The sequence below is a fragment of the Mastigoproctus giganteus genome, chromosome 13 (genome assembly GCF_048544385.1).
Source record: "Mastigoproctus giganteus isolate SK-2022 chromosome 13, ASM4854438v1, whole genome shotgun sequence".
Lineage (NCBI taxonomy): Eukaryota > Metazoa > Arthropoda > Arachnida > Uropygi > Thelyphonidae > Mastigoproctus > Mastigoproctus giganteus.
Genome location: NC_143587.1, coordinates 75,149,497 through 75,174,638, shown reverse-complemented (window position 1 = coordinate 75,174,638; position 25,142 = coordinate 75,149,497). Strand labels below are relative to the sequence as shown.

The window sequence follows — 25,142 nt, the reverse complement described above, 5'->3', positions numbered from 1 at the left end:
CAGCATCAGCCAAAAAAAAAAAAAAAAAAACACTTCCACTTCACTCCTCAATTCGTTCGAAATACCTGTCCAGCTCAGCCTTAAATTTATGTAGGCTATCAACTTCCACAACAAGGAATGGAAGTCTGTTCCAACAACCAACTACCCACTGGCTAAAGGAAAATTTCCACACATCTATCCTGCATCTGTCTTTCCTTGATTTGCGGAAATTTGCCGCAAATTTCCGCAAAAGATGCTGATGCTGATGTGAAAAACAATCATCCAATAAATCTACAAACGCCTTGCTAGTGTGTGAGTGACCAACCCACAAATTCCAGTCAATATCTGGGAAATTAAAATCCCCCATTATAAGATTCTCTGATTTACTGGCCCACCCTATTTCCCTGTACAGTTTCTTATTATACTCATCAGAGTCATTAGGCCTATAGCACACTCCTACTCTCAATTTTGTCACACCAAACTGACTCGACACTGCACTGTCCAGCGATGTTGACTGGCTTCACGTCCTCGGATTTTATGTGTTTCTTAACTAATAGCATAACCCCTCCTCCCTTTCTATCCTGTCTATCCTTTCTGTAGACGTTGTACTCCCCAAATTCCAGTTCTGCATTCCTTATATCTGTGTGACACCACGTCTCTAATATCCCAACAATATCTGCCTTTGATGCTTTGAACAATACCTCAAATTCATCAAATTTATTTACCAAACTCCTAGCATTGGTGTACAGGCAAGTATACATGCACCTGTTCCTATTCTTAGCTACCCTAACACAACCCATGTGTTTACTTGTAACGCAATGACTCCCAGCAGTCTCTGAAATATCCTGCATCTTGTTTTCCAGGCTTCTGCTCATTCCAATAGAAGCAGTGCAAAAATCACTTTCACCTCTGCCAGTGGCTATTGTTAATCTATTAGTCCTTGTATACCCCCAAGCTAGCAGTTTTCCAACCCACCTAACACTGCCTTGATAGCATCAGCAAATATTCTTGCACCCTTTCTATTTAAGTGTATCCCATCCCTGTAGAAGCAGTCTCTCCTGTTAACAAGTACAGACCAGGCTGAAAAAAATTCTACCCCTTGAGCCTTGCACAATCTTTCCAGGGCCGAATTGATCGACAAGGCTCTCATCATATACTCCCTCCTATCGCGTCTGGGCAGAATTGCAGACACTTTCAAATTCAACCCTAATTCAAGGCTTTTTTTCAACAGTGAACTGTACTTGTTAAGTAATTCTGCCGGTCTCCTACTCTTAATATCATTAGTGCCAACGGGTACAACTATATCACCTTTTGTGCCCTTAAAAGATGATATCCGCCCTACAACGTCATCAACCTTTGCCCCTGTCAGACATACCCCGGTCCTGTTCCACCTATCCTTTTTACAAAGCATGCTCCCCGTTTCCCTGACACTAGAGTCAACAACAACTACTAGTTCCTGTGGGACCAGCGCATTCTGCCTTGGGGGTTGCCGCTGTGTATGTGATGACCAAGTGCAAGCTCTAACATTGATGTAGGCAGCTGAGAGCTTGATGGGCCCCTCAATATAGACAGATGAACAGTTGGCTTGCCTTATTTAAAAAAAAATACCAACAAAGTTTTCAGTTTCAAAAAAATTATAATCATACTAAAGACACAAAGCTACTTATAATCAGCTTTGATTGGAGAAGTGTTTTGTTTGCTACTACACAACTTACAGACAACATTTTTTTTTTAAATATATATATTTATTACTCATTATGTTAAATAAAACTATTAATGGCTATTTTGAATGGCTGGATTTAAAAAAATATATTTTTTTTTTTATTGCATATGCAATAAATTTAATAGAAAAATAAGATACAATGGACATCACTTACTATGATCACTTCAGAACGGCTAAATTGTTAACAATAACCAAGGAAACAACAATGAAGCTGTTCATAACTGTTTATTGATGCAGAGTGGAAATGTGTACATAAAAAGGTAGAAGTGAACAGAAAGAAAACACTGACATGAGCAATATAAAATACTTTAATTTCACTGTCCACTAATTCTTCTATAAAGTCATCAATACAAATGAAACTGTCATAATATTTCCAGAAATCCATATAAAATATTACAAACAATAAAGAAAACATTAAAATCAAGAAATAGAAAAGAGTTAATGCTTTACTGTAAAACAGTCAGACTGGTAGGAGTACTGATACAGTACTTTCTTTCATGTAGTAATTAATAATAATAATAATAAAGCTAGTGCAAAAATACCATCTGATCAAAGGAAGTTTACTGTATTATAAGTATGAGCCTCAGGTCATACTTATAATACAGTAAATAAATCTGTCTATACTAGAGACCTCTACTCACAGACTATATATACTGGGACCATGCCATAATGATCCCACACAACGGACCACACATAACCCTCATCAACAAGAAGGAAATGGCTACCTACCTGATCAACATAGCGGTGCCCAACACAGGCAACCTCCAGAAAACATACAAGGAAAAGATCAGGAAGTACTCGTACCTAAAACAGGAAGTCAAAGCTATGCAGCATATGGGACAAGTAATGACCATCCCGATCATCGTGTCAACCACCAGCATGGTGCCAAATAGCCCTTTAAGAAGCTGGCAACAATAGGCCTCCCAGAGAACACTTACATGGAACTCCAGAAAGCCACAATCCTGAACACCTGTAAGATAGTAAGAGAGTTTCTCGACCAACGGTAACAATAATAATAGTAACTGGACAGAAACAACCACCCCAGGCACTTGGTACCAGAACCCATCATGGGATGGAAAAAATCCCATAAAGGAGAAATGATTTTTTTTTTTTTTTAATAATAATAATATTTAAAAATACAGTTGAGCATCAGTTATTCTGAATAATTGATGTCAGACCTCTTCTGGATAGCCAAATATTCCGGATAATCAGATGTAAAGTAAGATTAAATAAATTTAATCTTACCTTATGATTAAATTAAATAAAAAAATTATAAACCAATCTTGGAAAACAGAAACATCCATCCAGGAATTTTTATGATTTTTATACAAAACAGGAAAATTAGAAATATTTTTAAATGCTCTTGATTTTTTCGGCTTACTGATAACAAGCATGGACAATCTGTGTGTCCCAGTAGCATTTGCACACATAGCATTTGTAACTCGCTCTTTTCTCATCTTAAAACCCGGTGCAGGCATTTCTCTTTTAGTGGCTAGGGTTTTTCTGGGTAATGTTTTCCATAATAAGCCATCTCATCAACATTTATAAATGTTTTATTTCTGTTAATCTGCTATAACTGAAACAAACTTACAAGGACACCACTGCCGATTCGTCAGCCTAAAGTTTCTCGCCTTCACTATCTAGTTCACGTATACCATGTCTCAATTTAAAGGTTTTCAGTCAACATATGCATGCCTTAAAATCTTCATTACCTCTTAATTTTCGATTAAAATCCAATGCTTTTTCACACAACATTGGGCCAGACAATGGTTCACCTAAACTTCGCTTCTGAAGAAACCACAAATAAAGTGCACTCTCTAAAGTGGCATTTTGAGGTTTCAGCATCGTCTTTTTCCTTCAAGATCCTCCTTCACTATCCATAATCAACACAAATTCCGTAACAGCATTGGATTGATTGATTGATTGATTTGGTAGTTGTTGGCGAATCGGCTTCTGTGGCCATATTGCACCTCTCAAGGTTTTTGCAGTACTTTGATCCAAGCCCGAGGCGGGAATCGAACCCGCGACCTTTGGGTTGCCGGGCAGGTACTTTAAACAGCATTGGAATTCTTCTTGATGTAGTAAATTATTGAAGTTCCCACATTAAACCCTTTGGAGAGATTTCCTAGAATTTCACCCTTCCTAATTCTATTAATAATTTCCATTTTACGTTGCAATGTTGAAACTACGTTTTCTTTTTGTTCACATTTTACTGTAAAAAATTGAGAAAAATAATAAATCGCACAGTTTTGGGCCGATATTATTCTTACCAAATCTGGAGATAAACTAATCTGAAATTCACTCATGGTTTCCGAGAAAACTCAGTAGTCTCTGAGATATTTTTCTAAAGCACATTTCTGAAGGCCAAATAGAATTCTAGGGGTCACAACCATAAAACAATAAAAACAATTTGTAGTTTTCAGTTTATTGGTTTGTACAATCTGGTATAAATAGGTAGTAAACTTGATCTTTCGCTTATTAGAATCAAAATTCAATTTGCAAACGTGATCACTATAACCGGTGCTTACTGCACTTTGTTATTAATAAAAAAAAAAAAAAAAAGAGAAAGATCAGCATTTCAAATTTATTCCAGATAATCAACATTCTACTGTAGTAATATTATTATTCAATATAAATTCAATATTTAAAAATAGTATTATGAATATGATATACAGTAAACTCGATTTAATAGACCGGACAAATAATAACACAGTAATGTACAAATTAATCTCGACCATATTATTTTTTTTAGGTTATACAAAACTTCAGTGTTATTATTAATTAAAAATTAATAATAATTACCTATTACCATTATTGTTTTGATAATTATGTACTTTTATTTTTATAATCAAATTCAGGAAATTGTTTTTCATTCTTTCTGAAAATGTGTTCAAAGAATATTACAGATAAGAGCAGGCAGTAACTTGCGAGCTGAATGTGACTCAGGACACTAAACTGGAGGTCTACCGACTCGCTTTGTTTCGGTCTCAGTCTGCCTCAAGCTATCGTACGGTCAGGTTGTATGCAGAGTGTTTCTGTGATTTCTGAATTGTGACTTTATTTATTAAATAATTGCAATCCTTACAATTTAAAATGGCATCAAGTGATAGAGGAGTTAAAAGAAAGCGTGTGAACTTAAATGTGGCACAGAAATTAGAGCTAATTGAGAAATTAGAACGCGGCGTCTCAGTAGCATGTGTTTATGAAATTTATGGCATAAAAAAACAAACTGTTTCTGATATCTGTAAATCAAAGGCCAAATTGCAACATTTTATATTTACAACAGAATATTACATATTCTTTACTATAATTTAATAATTTTATATTGTTACAGTACTGTATATTGTATTAAAGCTTTTTTTTTTACATAAGATCAATAAAAAATGCACCCCCCCCCCCCCGGTTACATTCGATTTAACGGACTTTCAGCATTAATAGACACTCACCCCTTCTCCCCTATTAGTCTGTTAAATCGAGGGTTTACTGTATTATAAAATTTTCTAGTTATTTTAATTTTCAACTGCAAGATACTTTTAAGATCTAAATGCAAACTTTGCTTAATCTCACCTTTTTCTATGAATAATTTTACAACAGACAGGTTTCCCTGAATCACAGCAAGCCGCATATCATCCAGTGGGAGTAAAGATGATTCATCAACACATGACCGTTTCTTAGAAACACTTCCGTTTAATTTATAATAACCATTTTTAGTGCCTGTGAGCACATCGCCACTATTTTCAAACTTCTCTACATCACTCTGGAAAAAACAAATAAAATAAAAAATGTACACACAGACTGAAAAGCTTGAGCCATAGGATGACATTCTTAATTCCCAATGGCTCAAAACCTGTTTCTTTCTTACTTGTTCTTTCCTATGAAAAAAACCTATGAAAAAACTACATAATATTCTTCCTCACTAATACACTTCAGCCACTATTTCTGTAACACTAGTCCCATCCTTCAAAACGTCACTGACAGCAGCCTTGACAATGAAATTTATATGAAAATTGGTCAGCATCAAATATTTCAAGTTGGAAAGAGGTTAGAGCTAATGGCACTAAATCAGTTAATAAAGTTGATGTTTGAGAAAGCTGAACCTACAATCATAACTTGTTCCTGATGCAACTGCCAATCAAGTGTGCCAGCACACTGTCCAGATGAAATATAACTCTTTTGTGTGCTTTCCATGCTGAAATGTCTTGATACTGCAATGCAACGTGTACAACTGTGAAGACTGATATTCCTCTGTGATGGCTCTTTTCTAAATAATCCACTTATAGCAAACTTACAGAAGACTGATGCCATTACCTAGCCAATTGAAAGACCGGACATGGCTTTTTTGGAAGGAGATGAAGGGTACCCCACTGCAAAGACTGCTTTTTTGCTTAATAACTAGAAGCAATACCTCAAGTCTCATCTACTGTCACAAATCAAATATAAAATTCTTTGGATCTGCTTCTCGATAGAACATGTTTGACTTTTTGAACAGATCCAAAGAATTTTATTCTTCTTGATTAGGAGTGAAGAGTTTGTGGGCTTAATCAATAGAAACTTTCTTTGTTTTGATGGCATTCAGAATGTGTTGCACTCTTCCTCATAATATCTTAAAGGTACCGGCTATGTAACAGGTAGTAAAGTCCTGTCTTCCATTATCATGTCATGGATGTGAATGACAAGTTTAAGCTGTGGCAAGATAAAGGCCTCCCAGACCTTGAATCATCTTCAAGGTTATCCCTATCATAGAATTCAGGCCTTTACCTTTATAATGGTGCATTATCATGGTATCTTTAATAAATGTCCTTAATGTTAAGTCTTGTTTATAATATTCAGAGATTGCAAAATCCAGTTTGTTTGTTTTTTTAATTCACTTTGGGAACCTGCAAAATATATATATATATTATTGTATAATCGTTGAATTTGGCGGTTCAACATAGAAAAGATGAATATTATGCATGCAACATTTTACAGATTTTGACCTTTTGCTTTTTTTAGTTAGTCTCAAAACTTCTCAGTCATCACTCATATTATATAAGAAACTACGTAACTCAATTTGAACTGACATACATTTCTCCATACTTTATAACACCTCTCCATTTTAAGTTACTCTGTGTTGTACTGAAAAGTTTTGGATCTTAGAAAGGCTTTTGATACTGTTGCACATGGAAGACTGCTGCACAAATTGGAGCAGTGTGACATTGGAGGCAAATTGCTGCTATGGATAAGGGGATGGTTGAGTGGTAGAAGACAAAGAGTGGTAATCAATGGACACTGCTCAACGTGGACTAATGTTATTAGTGGAGTTCCTCAGGGTTCAGTGTTGGGTCCGTTGTTGTTTTCGGTGTTTATGAATGATATTGATGATGGGATATCAAGTTTAATGTCCAAGTTTGCAGATGATACAAAGGTTGGTAGGGTTGTTAAGGACACCACTGACGCTATGCTGCTGCAACAGGATCTGGAAAGGTTGAACAGATGGGCTGAGAGGTGGCAAATGAAGTTTAACATTGACAAATGTAAAGTACTACATATGGGAAACAGTAACCCCATAGCAACGTATCAACTCTGCGGTACTACACTGACAGTGGTGGAGAATGAAAAGGACCTGGGGATAATTGTGCAGGCAGATATGAAGTTCTCTGAGCAGTGCAGACGAGCTGCAAGAGTAGCTCATGGTGTCTTGTCAATGATATACAGGAATTTTTCTAGCAGGGATAAGGAGGTGATTATTCCCTTGTATAAGGCAATGGTTAGGCCACATCTTGAGTAGTGTATACAGGTCTGGAGGCCTCATTTCAAGAAGGATGTAGAGCTGCTGGAATGGGTACAGAGAAGGGCAACAAGATTAGTGAATGGAACAAAGGGTTGCTCTTACGAAGAAAGGCTTAAGTTTTGCAAATTACAGAGTCTGGAGACTAGGCACCAGCGAGGTGATCTGATAGAGGTGTATAAGGCTTTGAATGGTTTGAGCATGCTCAATGCCAATGAGATTCTTCATCTTGCTCAGAATAATCAGCTCAGAGGGCATAAATTCAAATTGAGGAAGGACGAATGTCGGATAGATGTGCGGAAATTTGCCTTTGGCCAGCGGGTGGTTGGTTGGTGGAACCAACTTCCATCACTTGTTGTTGAAGTTGATAGCCTAAACAAATTTAAGGCTCAGCTGGACAGGTATTTCGAGCGAACGGAGGGGTGAAATGGGAGTGGTGTGTTTTTTTTTTTTTTTTTGGCTGATGCTGAATAAGCTTGCTTTCTTGCATCATATGCCTGTACTAATGCTAATGCTAAAGTCAGAAATGTAATAAGAGTTATTACATTTCTGACTTTTCAGTCATCTGCATCTCTCCAAAGATGTGGGGTAACTTAAAAAGGATGAAAAAATCATGAACAGTTTTCCAACTTAAGTTCTAGACAAATACATTCCAAAATCTCCATCTGTACTATTATTCCTATCACAATAAGTTTTTTTTTCCAACACTGAATACCTATATCAAGCCTGGCAAAGGTAGTCACGGTCGGGACTAAGAAATCTGCACCCAAGGCAAAAAGTTAATGCTGCCTAAGTCTAATAAAAAGCACTTTCTAAAAATGCTAAATGACACTCATAAAAAAAGTACTGCCTGAGGCAATCATCCCATGCCACATCCTTGTAGGTAGAAAATGGGATAGGCAGTGGCAACCACATAAATTGCATCACTAAATTTTCTCCCAAAACAAGCATTACCATTGAAGCAAATGCCCCATATCCTCTAATTTGTTATACAGTAATGCAAAATGATTATGCTTTTTATTGATAAGAAAATAAATTACAAAAAAACTAATTAGACATATTTATTTACAAAAAATCACAGAAACAATATTGCAGGCCATATGAATGCCTTTTCAATGTGACTAATGTCTGAAATTAACATTATGTAATAAGATGGAAAAAATATACTGGCAGCAAACAAATATGGTTGTGATACAGTAGGTCATCTATAGCAAATAAATGTTACTATTTTGTTGGCCCGCCATCAGCTTTAATTACCATCCTGCATTTGTCTAGCATGAGGTATATTAGATGATTGATGCAATTTCTATTTAGTTCAGTTCATGGTACCAGATGTGAATAATAGTTTCTTGAAATGTTACCTTGCTTGTGGCTTTTTAGTAGCAATTTTCTGTTCCATAACACTCTAGCAGTTTTCTATTGGGTTCAAAGTGGGACTATTTCCTGGCCATTATAAAGATCAGACATTACAGTCCTATACCAACTTCTTTGAATAAAGATTAAAAAAAATATATAAAATTATCAGTATTTGAAAGTCAATATTAGCATACTATAAATTTATTAAACAATTATGTAATATCATACTAACCTTACATGCAGTGTAACAAGGCACAGTCAATGAAACACAATTTTCTGTTCCTTGAAAGAAGTTTCTGATGATAGGGTGAAGAGTCTTCTTAAATTCTTGCTATTAAAAATAACATTTACAAAATATATCCTGCTCACTCATTTGCTCATTATGCAGCCCCAAGCCATCTAAGCACAATGGAAACTTTACTGTTGATTGAATTAGCATGTTCTTTAGCCAGGTTGGTCATTTTTCCCTTCATGGATTTTTTCAATATAAGGTGTTTTTGGTCTTATAAGGTCAATATGCTTTCAGACCACTTATCACAAGTCTTCATGGGCAGTTCTATCACTTGCCCAAGTATGTTCCTTCCACATGGATTTTAGGTCTTACGTGACAATCATAGAGGCATATATGCTTCAAAAACTCTGTCCTGTGCTACAGTATTGTTCTGTTTTAGTTCAGTTCCAATTTTCTTTTGACATCTCTGGTCTTATGTTTCTTTTTAAGTAACCTTTACACAGTAGATTGGTTACAGCCAACTTTTGTAGCTATATGGCAACTAGAAAAGCACTCCCTGTCAAGAGCAGTAATTACACTTTTCTTCCTTGGCAGTAGCGTATTCAGGGTTGGGCAGAGGGGTCATATGCCCCCTTAACCAAAAATTTGAAATTAAAGAAAACGAACACAGGAGGCATTCTAAAAAAAACTCAAAAGCCTGGTCGCCATGCCCTTATGATGATACCTGGATATGCCACTGTTCCTTGGAGTTAACTCGAGTATGCCATACTACTACTACTACTGCTGAATAGGAAGTAAAGACAGCAGTAAATGGATGCTTTTAAAAACAAGATGATGCAATATCACACTACTTTTACAGGATGATGCAATACTACACTTTGGAGAGTGAGGCAATTTATGTGGCCACCACTGTAGTATATATATTGTACTAGAGTGGTATTTAATAATCCCACTGAATGAAAGGCTAATTGCTATTACTTGAGTACAATTTATTTCCATATATATGTAATCATGAATCATAACACTATTATAAAAGTAAATGAGAGCACGTTTTACTGCACGTTATAATGGCTAATTTTTTTTATGTATTTAAAGAAGAGCTCAATAAATAAAAAAGAACATCAGGATGATCCCCCCCCCACTGTTTGAATTCATCAATGGTCAGAAATATCCTTGAACTACTCATGACATCTGTCACTCATCCCCACAGAGTTTGTAACCAGACAATCCTTTGCCTTTCATATATATCATTCTTTTAAAACTACCTAATTATTAAACTGCATATTGTGCCATCAAGTTTCAACAGAGTACAATTCAATATTCTGCAGCAGGCCTTCTTCTGTCTTGCTTTGAGTTTATTTTTTTATTGCCTTACATAATTCTGGTCTCTTTGATCACTTTCCATTTTAGTTCATCACTCATCATATACAAAGGTGGTTAAAAATGTGAATGAATTTTTATTATCAGCTTATAAAGAAATAAAGGGAAGCAAAGCAGCAACATCATATAGGTAAACATTAGCTGCAGTAACTGCAGAAAGACTAGTTTAATCAATATTTGATATCGCTATGAAAGAGAAGTGCCAAGTTCTATTATGCAATACTTTACAACATCATATTGCACAACAGAACTTTATAATGTTATGACAATAAAATGTTATAAAGTTTTTGAAAAAAATGCAAATCTGGGAGAAAGTTTTAGCAGACAAAGCTTAGTATACTTGTAAGTGTACTAAGCTAAGTGTACACTTACGCTTGTAAGTGTATAAGTGCTTAGCAGCCAAGAACACTGAATTCTAGGGTAGTCAAAAGGTTCACCTTTATTGGTCTTCTTGCAAAGTGGAAAAGTAATACAGATTAACACTACCACTGAATAAGATAAGAACTATCATTGGTTTTTATCTTACAATATTTTGTCACTATTTGGACTATTGATGTAAAAACATAGACATCAATAGTCCAAATGCTTCTGTTTCCACCTAGACAAGCCAGGCCTCACACCTGAAAGGAAATGAGCATTTCTCAATGGAAATACCATTCAAAATGGTGTTTAAGAACATTGCTTATACATAACTATAAATATTATTACTATGGTAGCAGTAATGGTATTCTGCCTGAAGGCAGAATTCCATCACTACTATTGCTGCAGATTTGTACAAATTATATGCAGCAGCTTCCTTCTGTACATAGTGTGCCAGTAGGTGTGTCCCCGTCCCCCTACTGTGCCAGTAGGGGACGGGGAGTTATTTGGTCTGATGGAAACTTCTGCCAGACCAAATAACTCAGTCATGTGAAGAGGTCACCTAAAATTCCTCCGGTCTAAGAGTAATCAAATCCAGAAATTTCAAAATTGGTACTAAGTCACAGGGACTGACACAGGGATCACTCACTACTATAATAAAATATGCATATTCTAGATAAACAGATTTCCAACTGGTTGTAGGATGCTATATAAAATAATTCACAGAAAGATAAATGATTCTGTGATTAATCTCTATAGTTAGACATCCTCGCTTGGATGACCACATTTCTCCTATCCTTCCTTCAATAATAATAATACTGTAGAATATCATAAATCCAACACCCTCGGGAACACATTCAAATTTTTGGAAAATTCCAGTTTATTAAAGGTTATGCATACAGCTTAAGTATTCAGGTGGAATGTATTATCAAATAAAAAGTCAACATTTTGGCATTAAGCCAAAATGCTAACATGCACTGCCAGATTGGTCCAGTGGGTAATCTACCTCCCTAAGAAATAAAGGTCACAGGCTCAATGCTATCTCTGGTATAGGTGTTGCAATTGTCCAATATTTTTTAATGAGGTAGAAATAGTGCAGTATGATTTCAGCAATCAAATCATCTAATATTAATTTTCTATAAACAGCTAATAGACAAATAAAAAGGTCAGTTATTTTACTTTCAGTAAAAGTTCTGCTGCAAAACAAAGTTGATAGTATAGTATTCATATATTATAACAAAAGCAATGCCAAATAATTGTAACACTTTTGTAGATTCAAATTATACTAAACTGAATAGAATTAAAACTTGCAAGATTCTCATGTAATATTAGTATTATGATTTGCAGTTGGGGCAATAATAGGTAACATGCACCTAACATCACAAAAAGATTTCTTACAGGTTGAATAAGCGATTTCACTGTTTCATTGTCATTCTGTAAAGAGAAAAACCTACATGGAGCTCATTTTATGATTGTGCCACTAGTAGAACGTTTGTTTGTTTCATCAACAGTTCTTTCTTGTACATACTTTTTTCCTTTAATAATAGAACAGGCTCCTTTATTCTGCAGTTTATGTTTGGTGAAACAAAAGTCCAGGTTATTAATTTTTCTTAATATTCCTGCATAGTCAAATTCCATTTCAGATGAAATTTCTCCAATTGACAGTTCATAAAAAATTTATCACATTCTATGTGATAATTTTTTTACAGACAAATTGAAATATGCACTTCAGCTCCTAAGTGAGGTCAAAACTATCCTAGTGCATTAATTTTTTTCTGGCTTCTGACCTAGTGCATTAATTTTTCTCTGGTTTTGAAAAAAATTCAAATTTACACAGGAGCTTTCCTGTATAAATTTGAATTTTCTGAACAAATGTTTTGCTATCACACAACATCCAAATCTTAATCTAAACTTTGAAGGTTTACTTGGTATACTCTACTTGAAGGAATATCGACCCTTAAAGTCGATTTATTGCTTGTCAAGAGTAACATTTTCTACTGGAGAGTATAATTTAACCAAAATAATCAGTCACTGGTTAAAGAAGTAATGCAGGACCATCAAGGCAGGAATGCAATTATACTGCAGTCACAAGTCACAGCATGAATTTGTTAAGGGGTGGTCTTGTCTGACCAATCTGGCTGGATACTATGATGCTGAAATAAAAGAACTGGATGCAAAAAATAATTCTGATATCATATACTTTGATTTCAGGAAGGCTTTTGATACCGTTGCACATAAAAGCCAAATATGGAGGATGCGGAAAGGTCAGGGAATGACCACCGCATATCCTGGAGCAATATGGCCTTAGTTGCTAATGCTCCTAAAAAACCAAATAACAAACAAACAAACATAAAAGCCTGCTGCACAAAGTGAAGAAATGTAGCATTAAACAGAGTTACTGCTATGGATAAAAGGTTTTCAATATTTGCTGAAATTCTGATATCATATACTTTGATTTCAGGAAGACTTTTGATACTGTTGCACATAAAAGCCAAATATGGAGGATGTGGAAAGGTCAGGGAATGACCACCGCATATCCTGGAGCAATATGGCCTTAGTTGCTAATGCTCCTAAAAAACCAAATAACAAACAAACAAACATAAAAGCCTGCTGCACAAAGTGAAGAAATGTAGCATTAAACAGAGTTACTGCTATGGATAAAAGGTTTTCAATATTTGCTGATGAAGGTATATCAGGCTTAATGTCTAAGTTTGCAGATGATACAAAGGTTGGCTGTTACATTGTTATTTGGTTTTTAGTCGCATTAGCCACTAAGGCCATATTGCTCCGGGGATATACGGTGGTCATTCCCTGACCTTTCCGCATCCTCTGTATTTGGTGGTCACGGACTTGAACCCCAGTCTAATCAAGAAGTGTGTGCTACACACTGCTGCTCCTGCCCACCTGGCTACAGAGGTGCCCACAAAAGTTGGCAGGGTGGTAATGACAGTAATGAAGGTAAGCTACTGCAACAAGATGAATTAGGCCAATTGGTTGAGAAATGGCAGTTGAAGTTTGACAAATGCAAGGTGCTGCACATGGGTATGCAGTAATCCCAGATTAACATACCAACACTACACTGGGTGTAGTAGAAAATGAAAAAATACCTGGGAATAATTGTGCAATCAGACATGAAATCCTCTGAGCAATGCAGACAGGCTGCCAGGACTACTCGTGGGGTTTTTCCAATGATATACAAGAACTTTGCTAGCAGGGAGCTTCATTTTAGGAAGGATATAGTTTTGAACAGGTGCAGAGAAGGGCAACCAGATTGGTGAAGAGAATAAAAAGGTGCCAAGAAAGACTTCAGTCTGCAAATTGTAGTCAGGAAACTAAGCACCTGTGAAGAGATCTGATTGAAATGTTTAAGGCCTTGAATGGGCTGAGTAAGCTCAATGTTGATGGCATTCTTCCTCTTCCTGGAACTACACGAGGGGGAATAAATTGAAACTGAGAAAGCATGATTGCTGGACGGATGTGTGGAAGTTTGCCTTCAGCCAGTGGATGGTTAATTGGTAGAACAAGCTTCCATCTGTTGCTGTGGAAGTGGGTAGTTTGAATAAATTTAAGGAAGAACTAGAGAAATTCTTGGAAGAGATAGACAGGTAACGTGGGTATTTTTTTTTTTTTGTTTTTTGATGCTTTATAAGCTTGCTGTCTTGCATCATTTGCCACTAGTAATATTAATATTACAGTTTCTACCATAAAATTCTCTGAGTAGGTAAGTTTATCAGTCTTTCTTTTCTCGACAGGTAATATCAATTTTTAACATTAAAGTGTAACACTCGTGTTATCATGCAAAACATTTCAAGAGACATTGTAGCTGTAAACAAAAAATAAAATATGTATTCCTTGATGATAAACAGTTATTTTTATTTTCATTCCACACACTCTTGCTGCATAAAATATGGCATCCAAATTCCTGATCTTAAACTTTTCCGATTCTCTGAAATATTTGAAAATTACCGCTAACAGCAATATATTGAGAGGAATGCAATGTTATCTATGTTTTCCAGTACAGTGTTACATATGCTTTCACTTTCAACATTCGTGACATCCAAACTTTAAGTGAAAGGTTGAATATCACCTCAAAAGCAGTTTTCATATCCTTGAAGTAGCATACTGTGTTGGATTTCACAGTCTTGATGAAGTTTGCTGTGGAAAATCTGAGGAAGCAGCTAATTCTTAAATTACTTTTTTGTCTTTATACAGAACAAACTGATGGCAGAAGAACTTTCACAAAAGCATCTTCATCTAAGCCAGAATCTAGAAGTTCACTTTCACAACTTGTGTGATTCAAATTCTGATTTGTTTTCACAATCAACTCCGAACTTTATGAAAAGCCATAATTATCATTTATACTTAACAAAACCAACTTGAAACAAAGATAAATACAAAAAAGGGTAACATGGACAGACTTGCAAAAACCTGAAAATATGGACCTTGCCAATCCAACAGCCACTGCTATGTTACTAGACTTGATATATTATATATACAGTATTTGCACACCAGATCACACTGACTGGAACATAAGGTACACAATATTTTTCAGTTGATCAAAGAATAATAAAAAAATAATAAAAATCACTCAAAATAATTACATAAATAAGTATAAATAAAGTCATAAGACATCAGGCTAAAAGCAGTTGTAACAGAAAAACAAAAAAATATATGGTCTAAAAATATATATAGTCATTGGGGCAGACCATATTACAACATGGCATATAGCAGGTATTGTCTGTATATGTGTTCACAGGGCCAATTTGTATGTTGTACAACCTGAAACCCCAGAATAACTAATAGGGTGGGGGAGGAACCCTGCTTCCCACAGCTGATCTCAGTTAACTATAGACCCAGATAAAAAGGACTTTAGAAATTCTTCCAATCATAAATGGGAACCACACTCATATTTTTTGAAAAAAAAAAAAAACTTATAAACATATTGTATATATAAGCAACTAATATTGATAATTTTATCATATAAAAGAGAACATCGGGGAAAATTGAATCTATCTACATTCCTTGTTATGTGACAATTGACTTATATCAATAACAAGATTATATTGTCTCAGCTATAATTCTGATTATGATTGCTACCCCTTTCAGATTCTCAGTTTCCTAAACTGCAATAATAGTGACTCATTTATAGATTTTTCTCCACACTTTTCCCCACTTCTTTACATTACTGGGTTTTCTCTTTTTTGCCTTTACTACTCTGCTTAAGTGTTATGTTACTGGTATCCTACTTGCTTTCATACTTTGAGTTCACGGTTCAAATCAACACTGGTCCACATATCTGTAAAATATGTATTCCTTGATGATAAAAAGCCATTTTTATTTTCATTCCACACACTCTTGCTGCATAAAATATGCTGATCAGTAAATGAAAGGTGGGGGATTTTATTTGATCAACAGAAAAGCTAATAGACTGACTGTTTATCCTTATAAAATGAGCTTCTTCAAGCTTTTTCTCTTCTAGTAGAAACAAAACTAGGCAAATAAGACACACAATTTAAGAAATCATAATGAAGTGAGGGATAAACAGGATTTAAATTCTTCAACCACCGATTTCAGTTTTCTTTAGCCATAAATGAAATATGAATACTATAAGCTGACCAAATCCTTATGTCTCATTGAATAAGCAAACATATGTATCAACAAATTTACAAACAAGTGGGAAATAAATTGTCCCTTCTGGCTTGCCATTACCTGGCAGTCTGCCAAACAATGAGCAACTGACAAAAATGTTTTCAATCTAAAAAAAAAAAAATTGTGGCAATGCCAAAAACATAAGCAAGTTCAAACATGTTATTACATATACTTGTTTAAAACAGAAATAAAATAATACACTTATACCATTAATTTATAAGTATAAATTAAGCATGGCTTATCTTAAAAATGAGACTTTCATTTCTTTCAAAAATTATGCATTAAGCTAAACATCTGCTTAAAAATAATGCAAAACCTACTCATTTTTATTTTCTTTCAGCTATCCACTGAAATGGAAAATTATATTATCTTATGAATTTGCTTTGCATGATTTACAAATCCTAATACTTTTACAGTGTTAAATTATTTTTATAGATGCTATTAGAATATAGGATTATGATAAGCTACTACAAAAAGTAACTTACATGGCAGTAACCCCAGGGGCTCATATCTGGTGAGTATGGGCTTGGCACACTCAGGGTCCTGAGCTGGATATCATCATTCTTCTCTTTCTTGGTGATTCCCTTATACTTTTGACTCTCTCTCTCTCTCTCTCTCTTTCTCAGGGTAACTCGGGGCATTTTTTTTCTTTTTTTTTTGGCTGGTGCAGCGTACGCCTCAGGCTTCCTTGCACCATATAGCTAATAATAAGTGTGTGCCAAAAATATCCTAAAAACATCATGAGCATCACAACAGGAAAACTCACCATAAAAACGAGACCTAGCAAAGACTGATTACCCATAACAGGAGTGGTATGATCTTGATAGGAAACAGCCATAAGGTAATCACAGAATGGGAATGGTACATGGAATTCATGCCTCACCAATATCTTATTATTACTTTTATATTATTTCTCACTGATTGGGGAATTCCACTCCGTGAAGAGTACTGCTACCAAGTACACAGGGTGGTTGTAATGTCTGGTGTTACTGTCGGTCGAGGGAATCTATGACTATCCTACAGGTGTTCAGGATTGCGCCTTCTGGAGTTCCTTGTAGGTGTTCTCTGGGAGACCTACTGCTGCTAGGCTGCTATGTAGAGTCTTTGGTATCATACCGGTTGTTGACGCAATGATTGGGATGGTTGATACTTCTCTTGCATATGCCACATCTCCTTGATCTCATGTCTCAGGTTCATGCACTTCCTAATTTTTTCCTCATGGGTTTTCTGGACATTGCTAGTGTTTGGCACTGCTATGTCAATCAGGTAGGTAGCCTTTTCCATCTTGTCCACAAGGATTATGTGCAGTCTGTTGGGCGGGATGGTCTTATCCGTTATTATGGCGCGGTCCCAGTACAGCTTGTGGGTTCGGGTCTCTAGTACTGCCTGGGGTTTGTACTTGTAGTATGGTACAATATTATTATTATTATTATTAGCTATATGGTGCAAGGAAGCCTGAGGCTTATGCTGCACCAGCCAAAAAAAAAAAAAAAAAAAAAAAAAAAATCTGAATTACCCTGAGAGAGAGAGAGAGAGAAAGAGTCATAAGTAGAAGGGAATCACACCAAGAAAGAGAAGAATGATGATATCCAGCTCAGGACCCTGGGTGTGCCAAGCCCATACTTACCAGTTGTGAGTCCCTCAGATACTATGCCATTGCCCCAAAAGAATAATTCTGACATCATGTACTTAGATTTTAATAAGCTTTCTTGGTAGGCTTTGATTCTGTACCCTGCACATGTACAGTGGTGTAGTATCAAACTAGTCAATGTTGAATTAAAGGAAAGTGACCACCATGGATAAAGGGTTGGTTAAGTGGTTATAAATGGCCACTGCTCTGCATGACTAATGCCATTAATGGAATCCCACAGGGGTTGGAACGCCTTCTGTTTTTAATATTTATTAATGATATTGATGTAGGTATTTCAAGTTTAATACCTATGTTAATTGATTATACAAAGGTTGGGACAGTGGTTAATGATACTAATAAGAATATGCTACTTCAAGAGGACCTAAACAAACTAAGCAGATGGGTTGAATGTGGCTACTGAGGTTTAAATATATATTAATATATTTAAAGTAATATATATTTAAATTCAGTAATATGGTTACCATTAATCTCAGAATAACATAGCACTGATAGTGCAGTATGAAAAAAATCTAAGGGTAATTGTACAACTGTACATGAAGTTCTCCAAGCACTCGGGAGGTTCTACAAGTGACATAGGAAATCAGCCAGCAGTGACAAAGATAATTATTCCATTGTATAAGGCAATAGTTATGCCACATCTGGAATACTCAATACAGGTTTGGAAACCTCATTTTAGAAAAGCTATATATCTGTTGGGAGAACCTGCTAAGGGATATTCTTGCCAAGATAGAAGTTCTATACAGTGCTGTCTCTGAAAATTAAGGCACCTGCATAGAAACCTAATTGAACTATACAAAGCTTTAAAATGATAAATCACATTTAGCCAAAGAGAAAGTAATAAATTGTTGGAATAAACTTCCATCTAAAGGTGCAAATGTGGATGTTTGAATAAATTTAAGGAAAGTTTGGCTAAATTTTCATCATGTTGCTAAAATTAATACTAAATATATGCCACAAATATCCAGCAAACATTCAAGAGCACACCAACAAGAAAACTCACTATAAAAAGACACTGCTACACTGCATAATGAAGGCTAATTAAAGGCTAAACGCTCGAAGCAAACACTTTAACACCATGTTATTATTACTGCAAAGGCACTACTGCAGCCTGTATCACAAGGCAAACAATTCATACCAGTGCACAGACTGAAAATGAATATTAATGCTCAGCATATGAAATAAAAAAGAAAATAAAGGAATTACAATGACAAAATAATCAGAGACACCTGCTATTAAGCATTTAAAAAGTTCACATTTCATCACTGACTCCTAAAGGGCAGATCATTAATGCAACCTACAGAAAGGAGAAAAGTAAAAATGCACAACTACTCAAGATTGATGAACTTAATTGTTGAACTTAAGTTCGCCATTCTTGATCAAATTGAAACAGGACGGAGGGCAGAGGGCTGTTGATGTTTATTACTCAGATCAAGTCAGTGTTAGAAGTTGGAGTCACCAAATACTGGCACTTGGACTGCTGTTGTTTCTTAACCAATGACTCCATTATTTTTCCTAGAACAGAAATCAAGCTTCCAAGTCTGCAACCCCAGGGGTTCATATCTGGTGAGTATGGGCTTGGCATACCCAGGGTCCTGAGCTGGATATCATCATCATTCTTTTTCTTGGTGATTCCCTTCTACCTCTCTCTGGGTAATTCAAAAATTTTTTTTTTTTTTGGCTGGTGCAATATAAGCTTCAGGCTTCCTTGCACCATATGGCTAATAATAATAATATTCGTGTATCCAAATTGAACATCCAAGAAAAAATATATATATATTACGAAGACCACTTATCCACCACCAGGGCAACTGCATCTCTGTGTCCATCTCCAGGACGTGGGTCTACTATACTGTCTGTGTAAATAACACAAAAATCCTGCACCCACCTGCAGTAGTGCATGTGTGATGAGTCCTGCTTCTAGGCTGCCCGAACCCAGGAGCCCGAAAAAAAAATTCTCTTTAATCAGCCTGCAGGGCTGATTAAAGAGAATTTTTAACAATCCCGCATCAATAAATTCTACTGATGCCAGCAAAGCAAAACTAAAAAAAATTAAAAATTTCCCTTGACAAGTGAATCATTTGTTCCAGGGGTTCACATCTGGTATGGGCTTGGCACACCCAGGGTCCTGAGCTGGAGGCTTGAAGTGGTGATGTTTAGTCTCTAGAGCAAAGTTTCCGGCATTCCCCTCCCCCCATACTTCTCCTTCAACCCATGCACAGTACTAAGTACTATAGGTTTTGATACCTTTCGTGTTTGGGGTTTTCATAAAAAAAAAAAAAAATTCCTGATTTTTTTTTTTTTTTTTTTGGGCTGGTGCAGCATAAGCCTCAGGTTTCCTTGCACCTATAGTCACATACTGAAGAGCAATATCCCTATAGTCACATACTGAAGAGCAATATCCCAGTTTGTCTGAAACGTAAAATAATGAATCAATGTATACTCCCCACCATGACTTATGGAAGTGAAACTTGGGCACTCACCAAAAGAATGGAAGAGAAGCTAAGAACTACACAGCGAAGAATGGAACGAATTATATTGGGAATCAGACTGTTAGATAAGAAGAGAAACACATGGATTAGGCAGCAAACTCAAGTAAAGGACATTCTTATCAAAACTAAAGAACTAAAATGGTCTTGGGCAGGACACATAGCTCGAAGACATGATGACAGATGGACTAAGAAAATAACAGAATGGTACCCAAGAGGAGCTAGAAGAAAACCTGGAAGACAAAGGCGGAGATGGATAGATGAAATTCATGAGTTTTTGAGTAGTAAATGGATGGCCAGTGCTCAAAACAGAAGGAACTGGAAAGTTGCTGGAGAGGCAATCCTGCAGTGGATTGAAAATGGCTGATGATGATGATTCTTTGCACCATGTAGCTAATAATAATAATTTGCACATCAATCTATACGAAATACCCCAGACACACTCATGAAACCACTTTCACGCGCCTCATTTCATACTTTAATTATGTAACTGAACCTGGATGGTAGCAATTATAGGGCCCCATCAATTGTCATCTTCGGCCTAGCTCAAATTCGCTTCTAGTTAGCACACTTACCATTACTTCAGCAACAGGTTCATTACTATGTTGAATTCGTTCGTCAAGAAATGTATCGGTATTCAGTCGCACTTTACAGTTATTATCATACACAAAATCATCACCAGAATCACTTTCCTCTGACTCCATCCCTGCTGGTATCCCAGCCATATTACACGGTAAAGATTCGCAAGAAAGTTTTCGATAACAGTGTTTCCCACACTTCCAGCAAACGCTCCTGCCCCCTACTAAACTCAATTAAAACGCTAAATGTAAGAGAGGGAAAAATGAAAAATAAAATAATAAACATTCTAGTCACCAGCAGTGCTTCTCAGACTAACTGGGATGAAGGACAAATTTCTTTTATTTTCAATCCGTTGCGGACCGATACTTTTGTAAAATACAAATCTTGCGAACCGGTAACGTAGGCGACCAACTTCCAATTCGTAGCGGACGTCATGGCTTAGAGCAACACTGCGTCTAGTGAGCATTAAATAATTGAAAGTAATATTCTCCGCCGTTGTCTTCCAGAAGAAAACCTGGAAGACAACGACAGAGATGGACAGATCAAATTCAAGAGTTTGTGGGTAGTAAATGGATGGCCATTGCGCAAAACAGAGAAACTGGAAAGTTGTTGGAGAGACCTTCATCCTGCAATGGATTGAAAATGGCCGATGATGATTCTATTAAACACGGACGAGCCAACGCATAGTTATGATAAACATTTTGTAACGCAAATTTATTATTATTATTATTATTATTATTATTATTATTATTATTATTATTATTATTATTATATTTTTTCACTCTGATTGGAGGTTCCACCTCCTGACCGGTATTGCTGCCAATATGTCTGGTGTTACTGTTGGTCGAGGAACTCTCTGACTATCCTACAGCTGTTCAGGATTGCGACTTTCAGGAGTTCCTTTTAGGTGTTCGCTGGGAGACCTATTGCAGCTAGGTTGTTATGTAGGGTCTTTGGTACCATACAACCACCATACTGTGGTTGACACGATGATCGGGATGGTCGTTATTTGATGCATATGCCACATCTCTTTGATCTCTTGTTTTAGGTTCGTGTTCTTCCTGATTTTTTCCCCATGGGTTTTCTGCAGGTTGCCAGTTTGGTACCTCTATGTCACTCAGATAAGTAGCCCTTTCTTCTTTTTGTCCACAAGAGTTATGTCCGGTCTGTTGTGCAGGATTGCCCACTCCGTTATTATGGCGCGGTCCCAGTACAGCTTGTGGGTTGGGGTCTCTAGTACTGACTTGGGTTCGTACTTGTAGTACGGCACACTTTCTTGATCAAGTGGTATTTCCTTGCTAGCTTCTGATGTGTTATCCTGGCTACCAAGGGAAAGCCGACCACGATAAATGACTTTACCATCGACATTACCAACAATCGGAAGAGAGAAAAACAAGGAATAGAAGATCACTTGACACAGATATGGCAAAACAGGTGGAGGAAACCAGCAAGGTAGCGATAACACATAAATTCATCAAGTACGTCACAAAACTATACTGAAAGACCCCAGCGTGGCTATACCCGGGATTAAACACAACCTTTCTACTGACGGGCTATGGGCCATTCAAAGCCAAACTGATCGCACTGGGCATCACAGAAGATTCTGGCTGTACCTGTGAAGAACAGGAAACATGGCGGCATATTATGCATGAGTGTGAGTTGTATGAGGACCTTAGAAGCCTCCTAATCACAAGGATCCAATACGTACGGAATAATGAGGAACACCACCTACTACATACGCCCTAGGAGTTCACAGCCCTCAGCTGCTATGCACAAGAACTTTTCTCCAGAAGGAAGAAAATACCATCTACCAAGATGGACCAAACTGAAAAACCCCAGGCTAAAATGACAGACAGTGGAGACATATCCAGCCAAAAACAACATGAAAGCTCAATGACCACAGATCGGACAAATACATCACAAGAACGGGACACTGGACTGACACCATAAAGCCATGTTACGAAGGGAAGAAGAGACAAACCACACTGGGAGGGGACCTGTGCATGTTGTGGTAAGCCGGACCCAACGAGTCAGCAACGACACTGCTGTCGGGTAACAAGGCTTGTCACACCTACTGCACTAAGATATACTCCAGGAATGAAGCCATCAAGAAACAAACAACTACACCGGACTTGACAAATAAAGTGACGCTGCAAAGGCGCATATGGAGACCTGTACTGCGCCCTAGCGCAGTGACTTTCCTTCCACACTCCTGGTGGGGGGGGACATAGTGTTTTTTTGACAAACGGCACCAGTGCTTCCGCACAACTCCTTTTGGATCTCTTGTGAAGTAAGACAGTACTCTCAAGACCAGATAGCATATGTTAGTGTATGTTCATGTTTGTTTAGTATGGGTTATGTTGTTTATCTGGCCACTTAGCCTAGAGTTTTTGGAGCACCACAGACCGCTAGTTACCGTCACTGGCACTGAGAGCCGGACCAGGTAAGTAGGGAGAGAACTCTGGCTGGCCAACCCCGGGGTTAGCCTGAGCTTTCCAGGGAGGACACAAAAAATTTTTTTGTTTTTTGAAATAGGAGGAGTAAAAGACTGAAGAGAAGAAAGAACGTAAACAGAAGAAAGAGGGCGAGGTAGGGTGGGCTTCCCCAAAGGGGGAGCCCACCCTACTTCAGGAAAAGGAGAAAAGATTGTGAGGTCAAGTGACCCACAAAGTCAAGTTGCCAAATGGCATGACCCTGCTTTTTGACTATTCAAATGCCAGTCCCACGCCCGGAGGACTATTTATGTGGTTCCTACTTAAGTAGGAAAATCAGATATTGTCCTACACCTCGAAGAGAAGAGGTGCCAGCAAGTGAGTGGATCCCATACTGGGCAAGGGCCCAGCATCAGATATTAAATCTTCTTCGGCCAAGGGTAACTTTTAGACATTGAGCAATGCCCTGCGCTGGGTAGTGGATTTGGATCATCTTCTCAAGTTAGGGGATGAGGGGAGGCACAGGGATTCTTGAAACTCAAGGATTGCTTGGAGTTCTTGCGTCTATTGTAGAAAAGTCCTTCTGGGTTGGTGGGTTTGTAAGTGAATTCACTTTTTAAACGTCGAGAGATTCCTGTTATGTCAGGATAAAGATCAATATCCCGTTGGTATTTTCTTTGATTCCATTCAGGATATGTTCTGTGAATTGAGTTTTGCGTCCATTATAAGATGAGGGTGTGCTGAACAGTTTTCTCTAGGTGGATTTGACGCATTTCAAATACATTCTGGGCAAAAGTAGTGAAGGCTTTTAGTTGGTTTCGTCAATTATGTAGAGATGTTCCTGCCCATGGGGTAAATTTCCAGTTCTGGTAATTAGGAGACTTCTGGGTAAATCATAAAGAGGGCAATAATACATGAGACGAATCCTGTCTTCATTGTCACCGCAAGGACACAGAGGAGAATCAATGAGACCCAGGGCATGCAGCTTGGCCTGGAATCCATGACCAGTGAGGAAGAATGAGACGTGAAGGCCTGGTGAAGACCACGGAGATGGTTTTGGTGCAGTAAACATAAATAACTTGTGGAAGAAATCTTTTAGTTGTTTCACCTTTGGCTGTTTGCTTCCAAGATCGTTGCCAATGCTGGAAGAGCTTAGAGGAAATCTGTTTTATTTCGTTTTTGGATCATTAGCTATATCGAGTGTTATATATACAGAATGGTGGTGGGAATTCCTCTCTTTATGCGGTATGCAAAGCCACGACGAATAACCTCCAGGTCCAGAGGAAGAGTACCTGCTAAGACTTGCAGGGAAGGATTACTGACAGTGCGGCAAGCTCTGGTCACAGTGAGTAGGATATTGCGTTGAATTGTATGTAGCTATGCTTTATTACGTGCAATGATGGCACGAGGGAACCATATGCCTGCACCATAGGACACAACTGATAAGAAGATGGTTTTGTGGAATAGCATGAGAATCCTCCTCTTCAAACCCCATTCTGCCCTGATAATTCTTACGATCATGGCGGTATAACGACGCATTTTGTTGGA

General features: G+C 37.1%; 1 protein-coding gene across 1 annotated transcript in view; it reads right to left on the bottom strand.

The window, feature by feature from the left end:
* The window catches only part of LOC150076178 (ankyrin repeat, SAM and basic leucine zipper domain-containing protein 1-like), a 137,411-nt gene extending 116,046 nt beyond the window's left edge, over nt 1–21,365 (bottom strand). Inside the window, exons 1-2 of the mRNA XM_090387459.1 lie at nt 21,159–21,365; nt 5,270–5,459 (exon numbers count right to left, since the gene is read on the bottom strand). Coding sequence (XP_090243585.1) covers nt 5,270–5,459; nt 21,159–21,308 — 340 coding nt within the window. The 5' untranslated portion in view covers nt 21,309–21,365. The remainder of the gene's footprint in view (nt 1–5,269; nt 5,460–21,158) is intronic.
* Between the last annotated feature and the right edge of the window lie 3,777 nt (nt 21,366–25,142).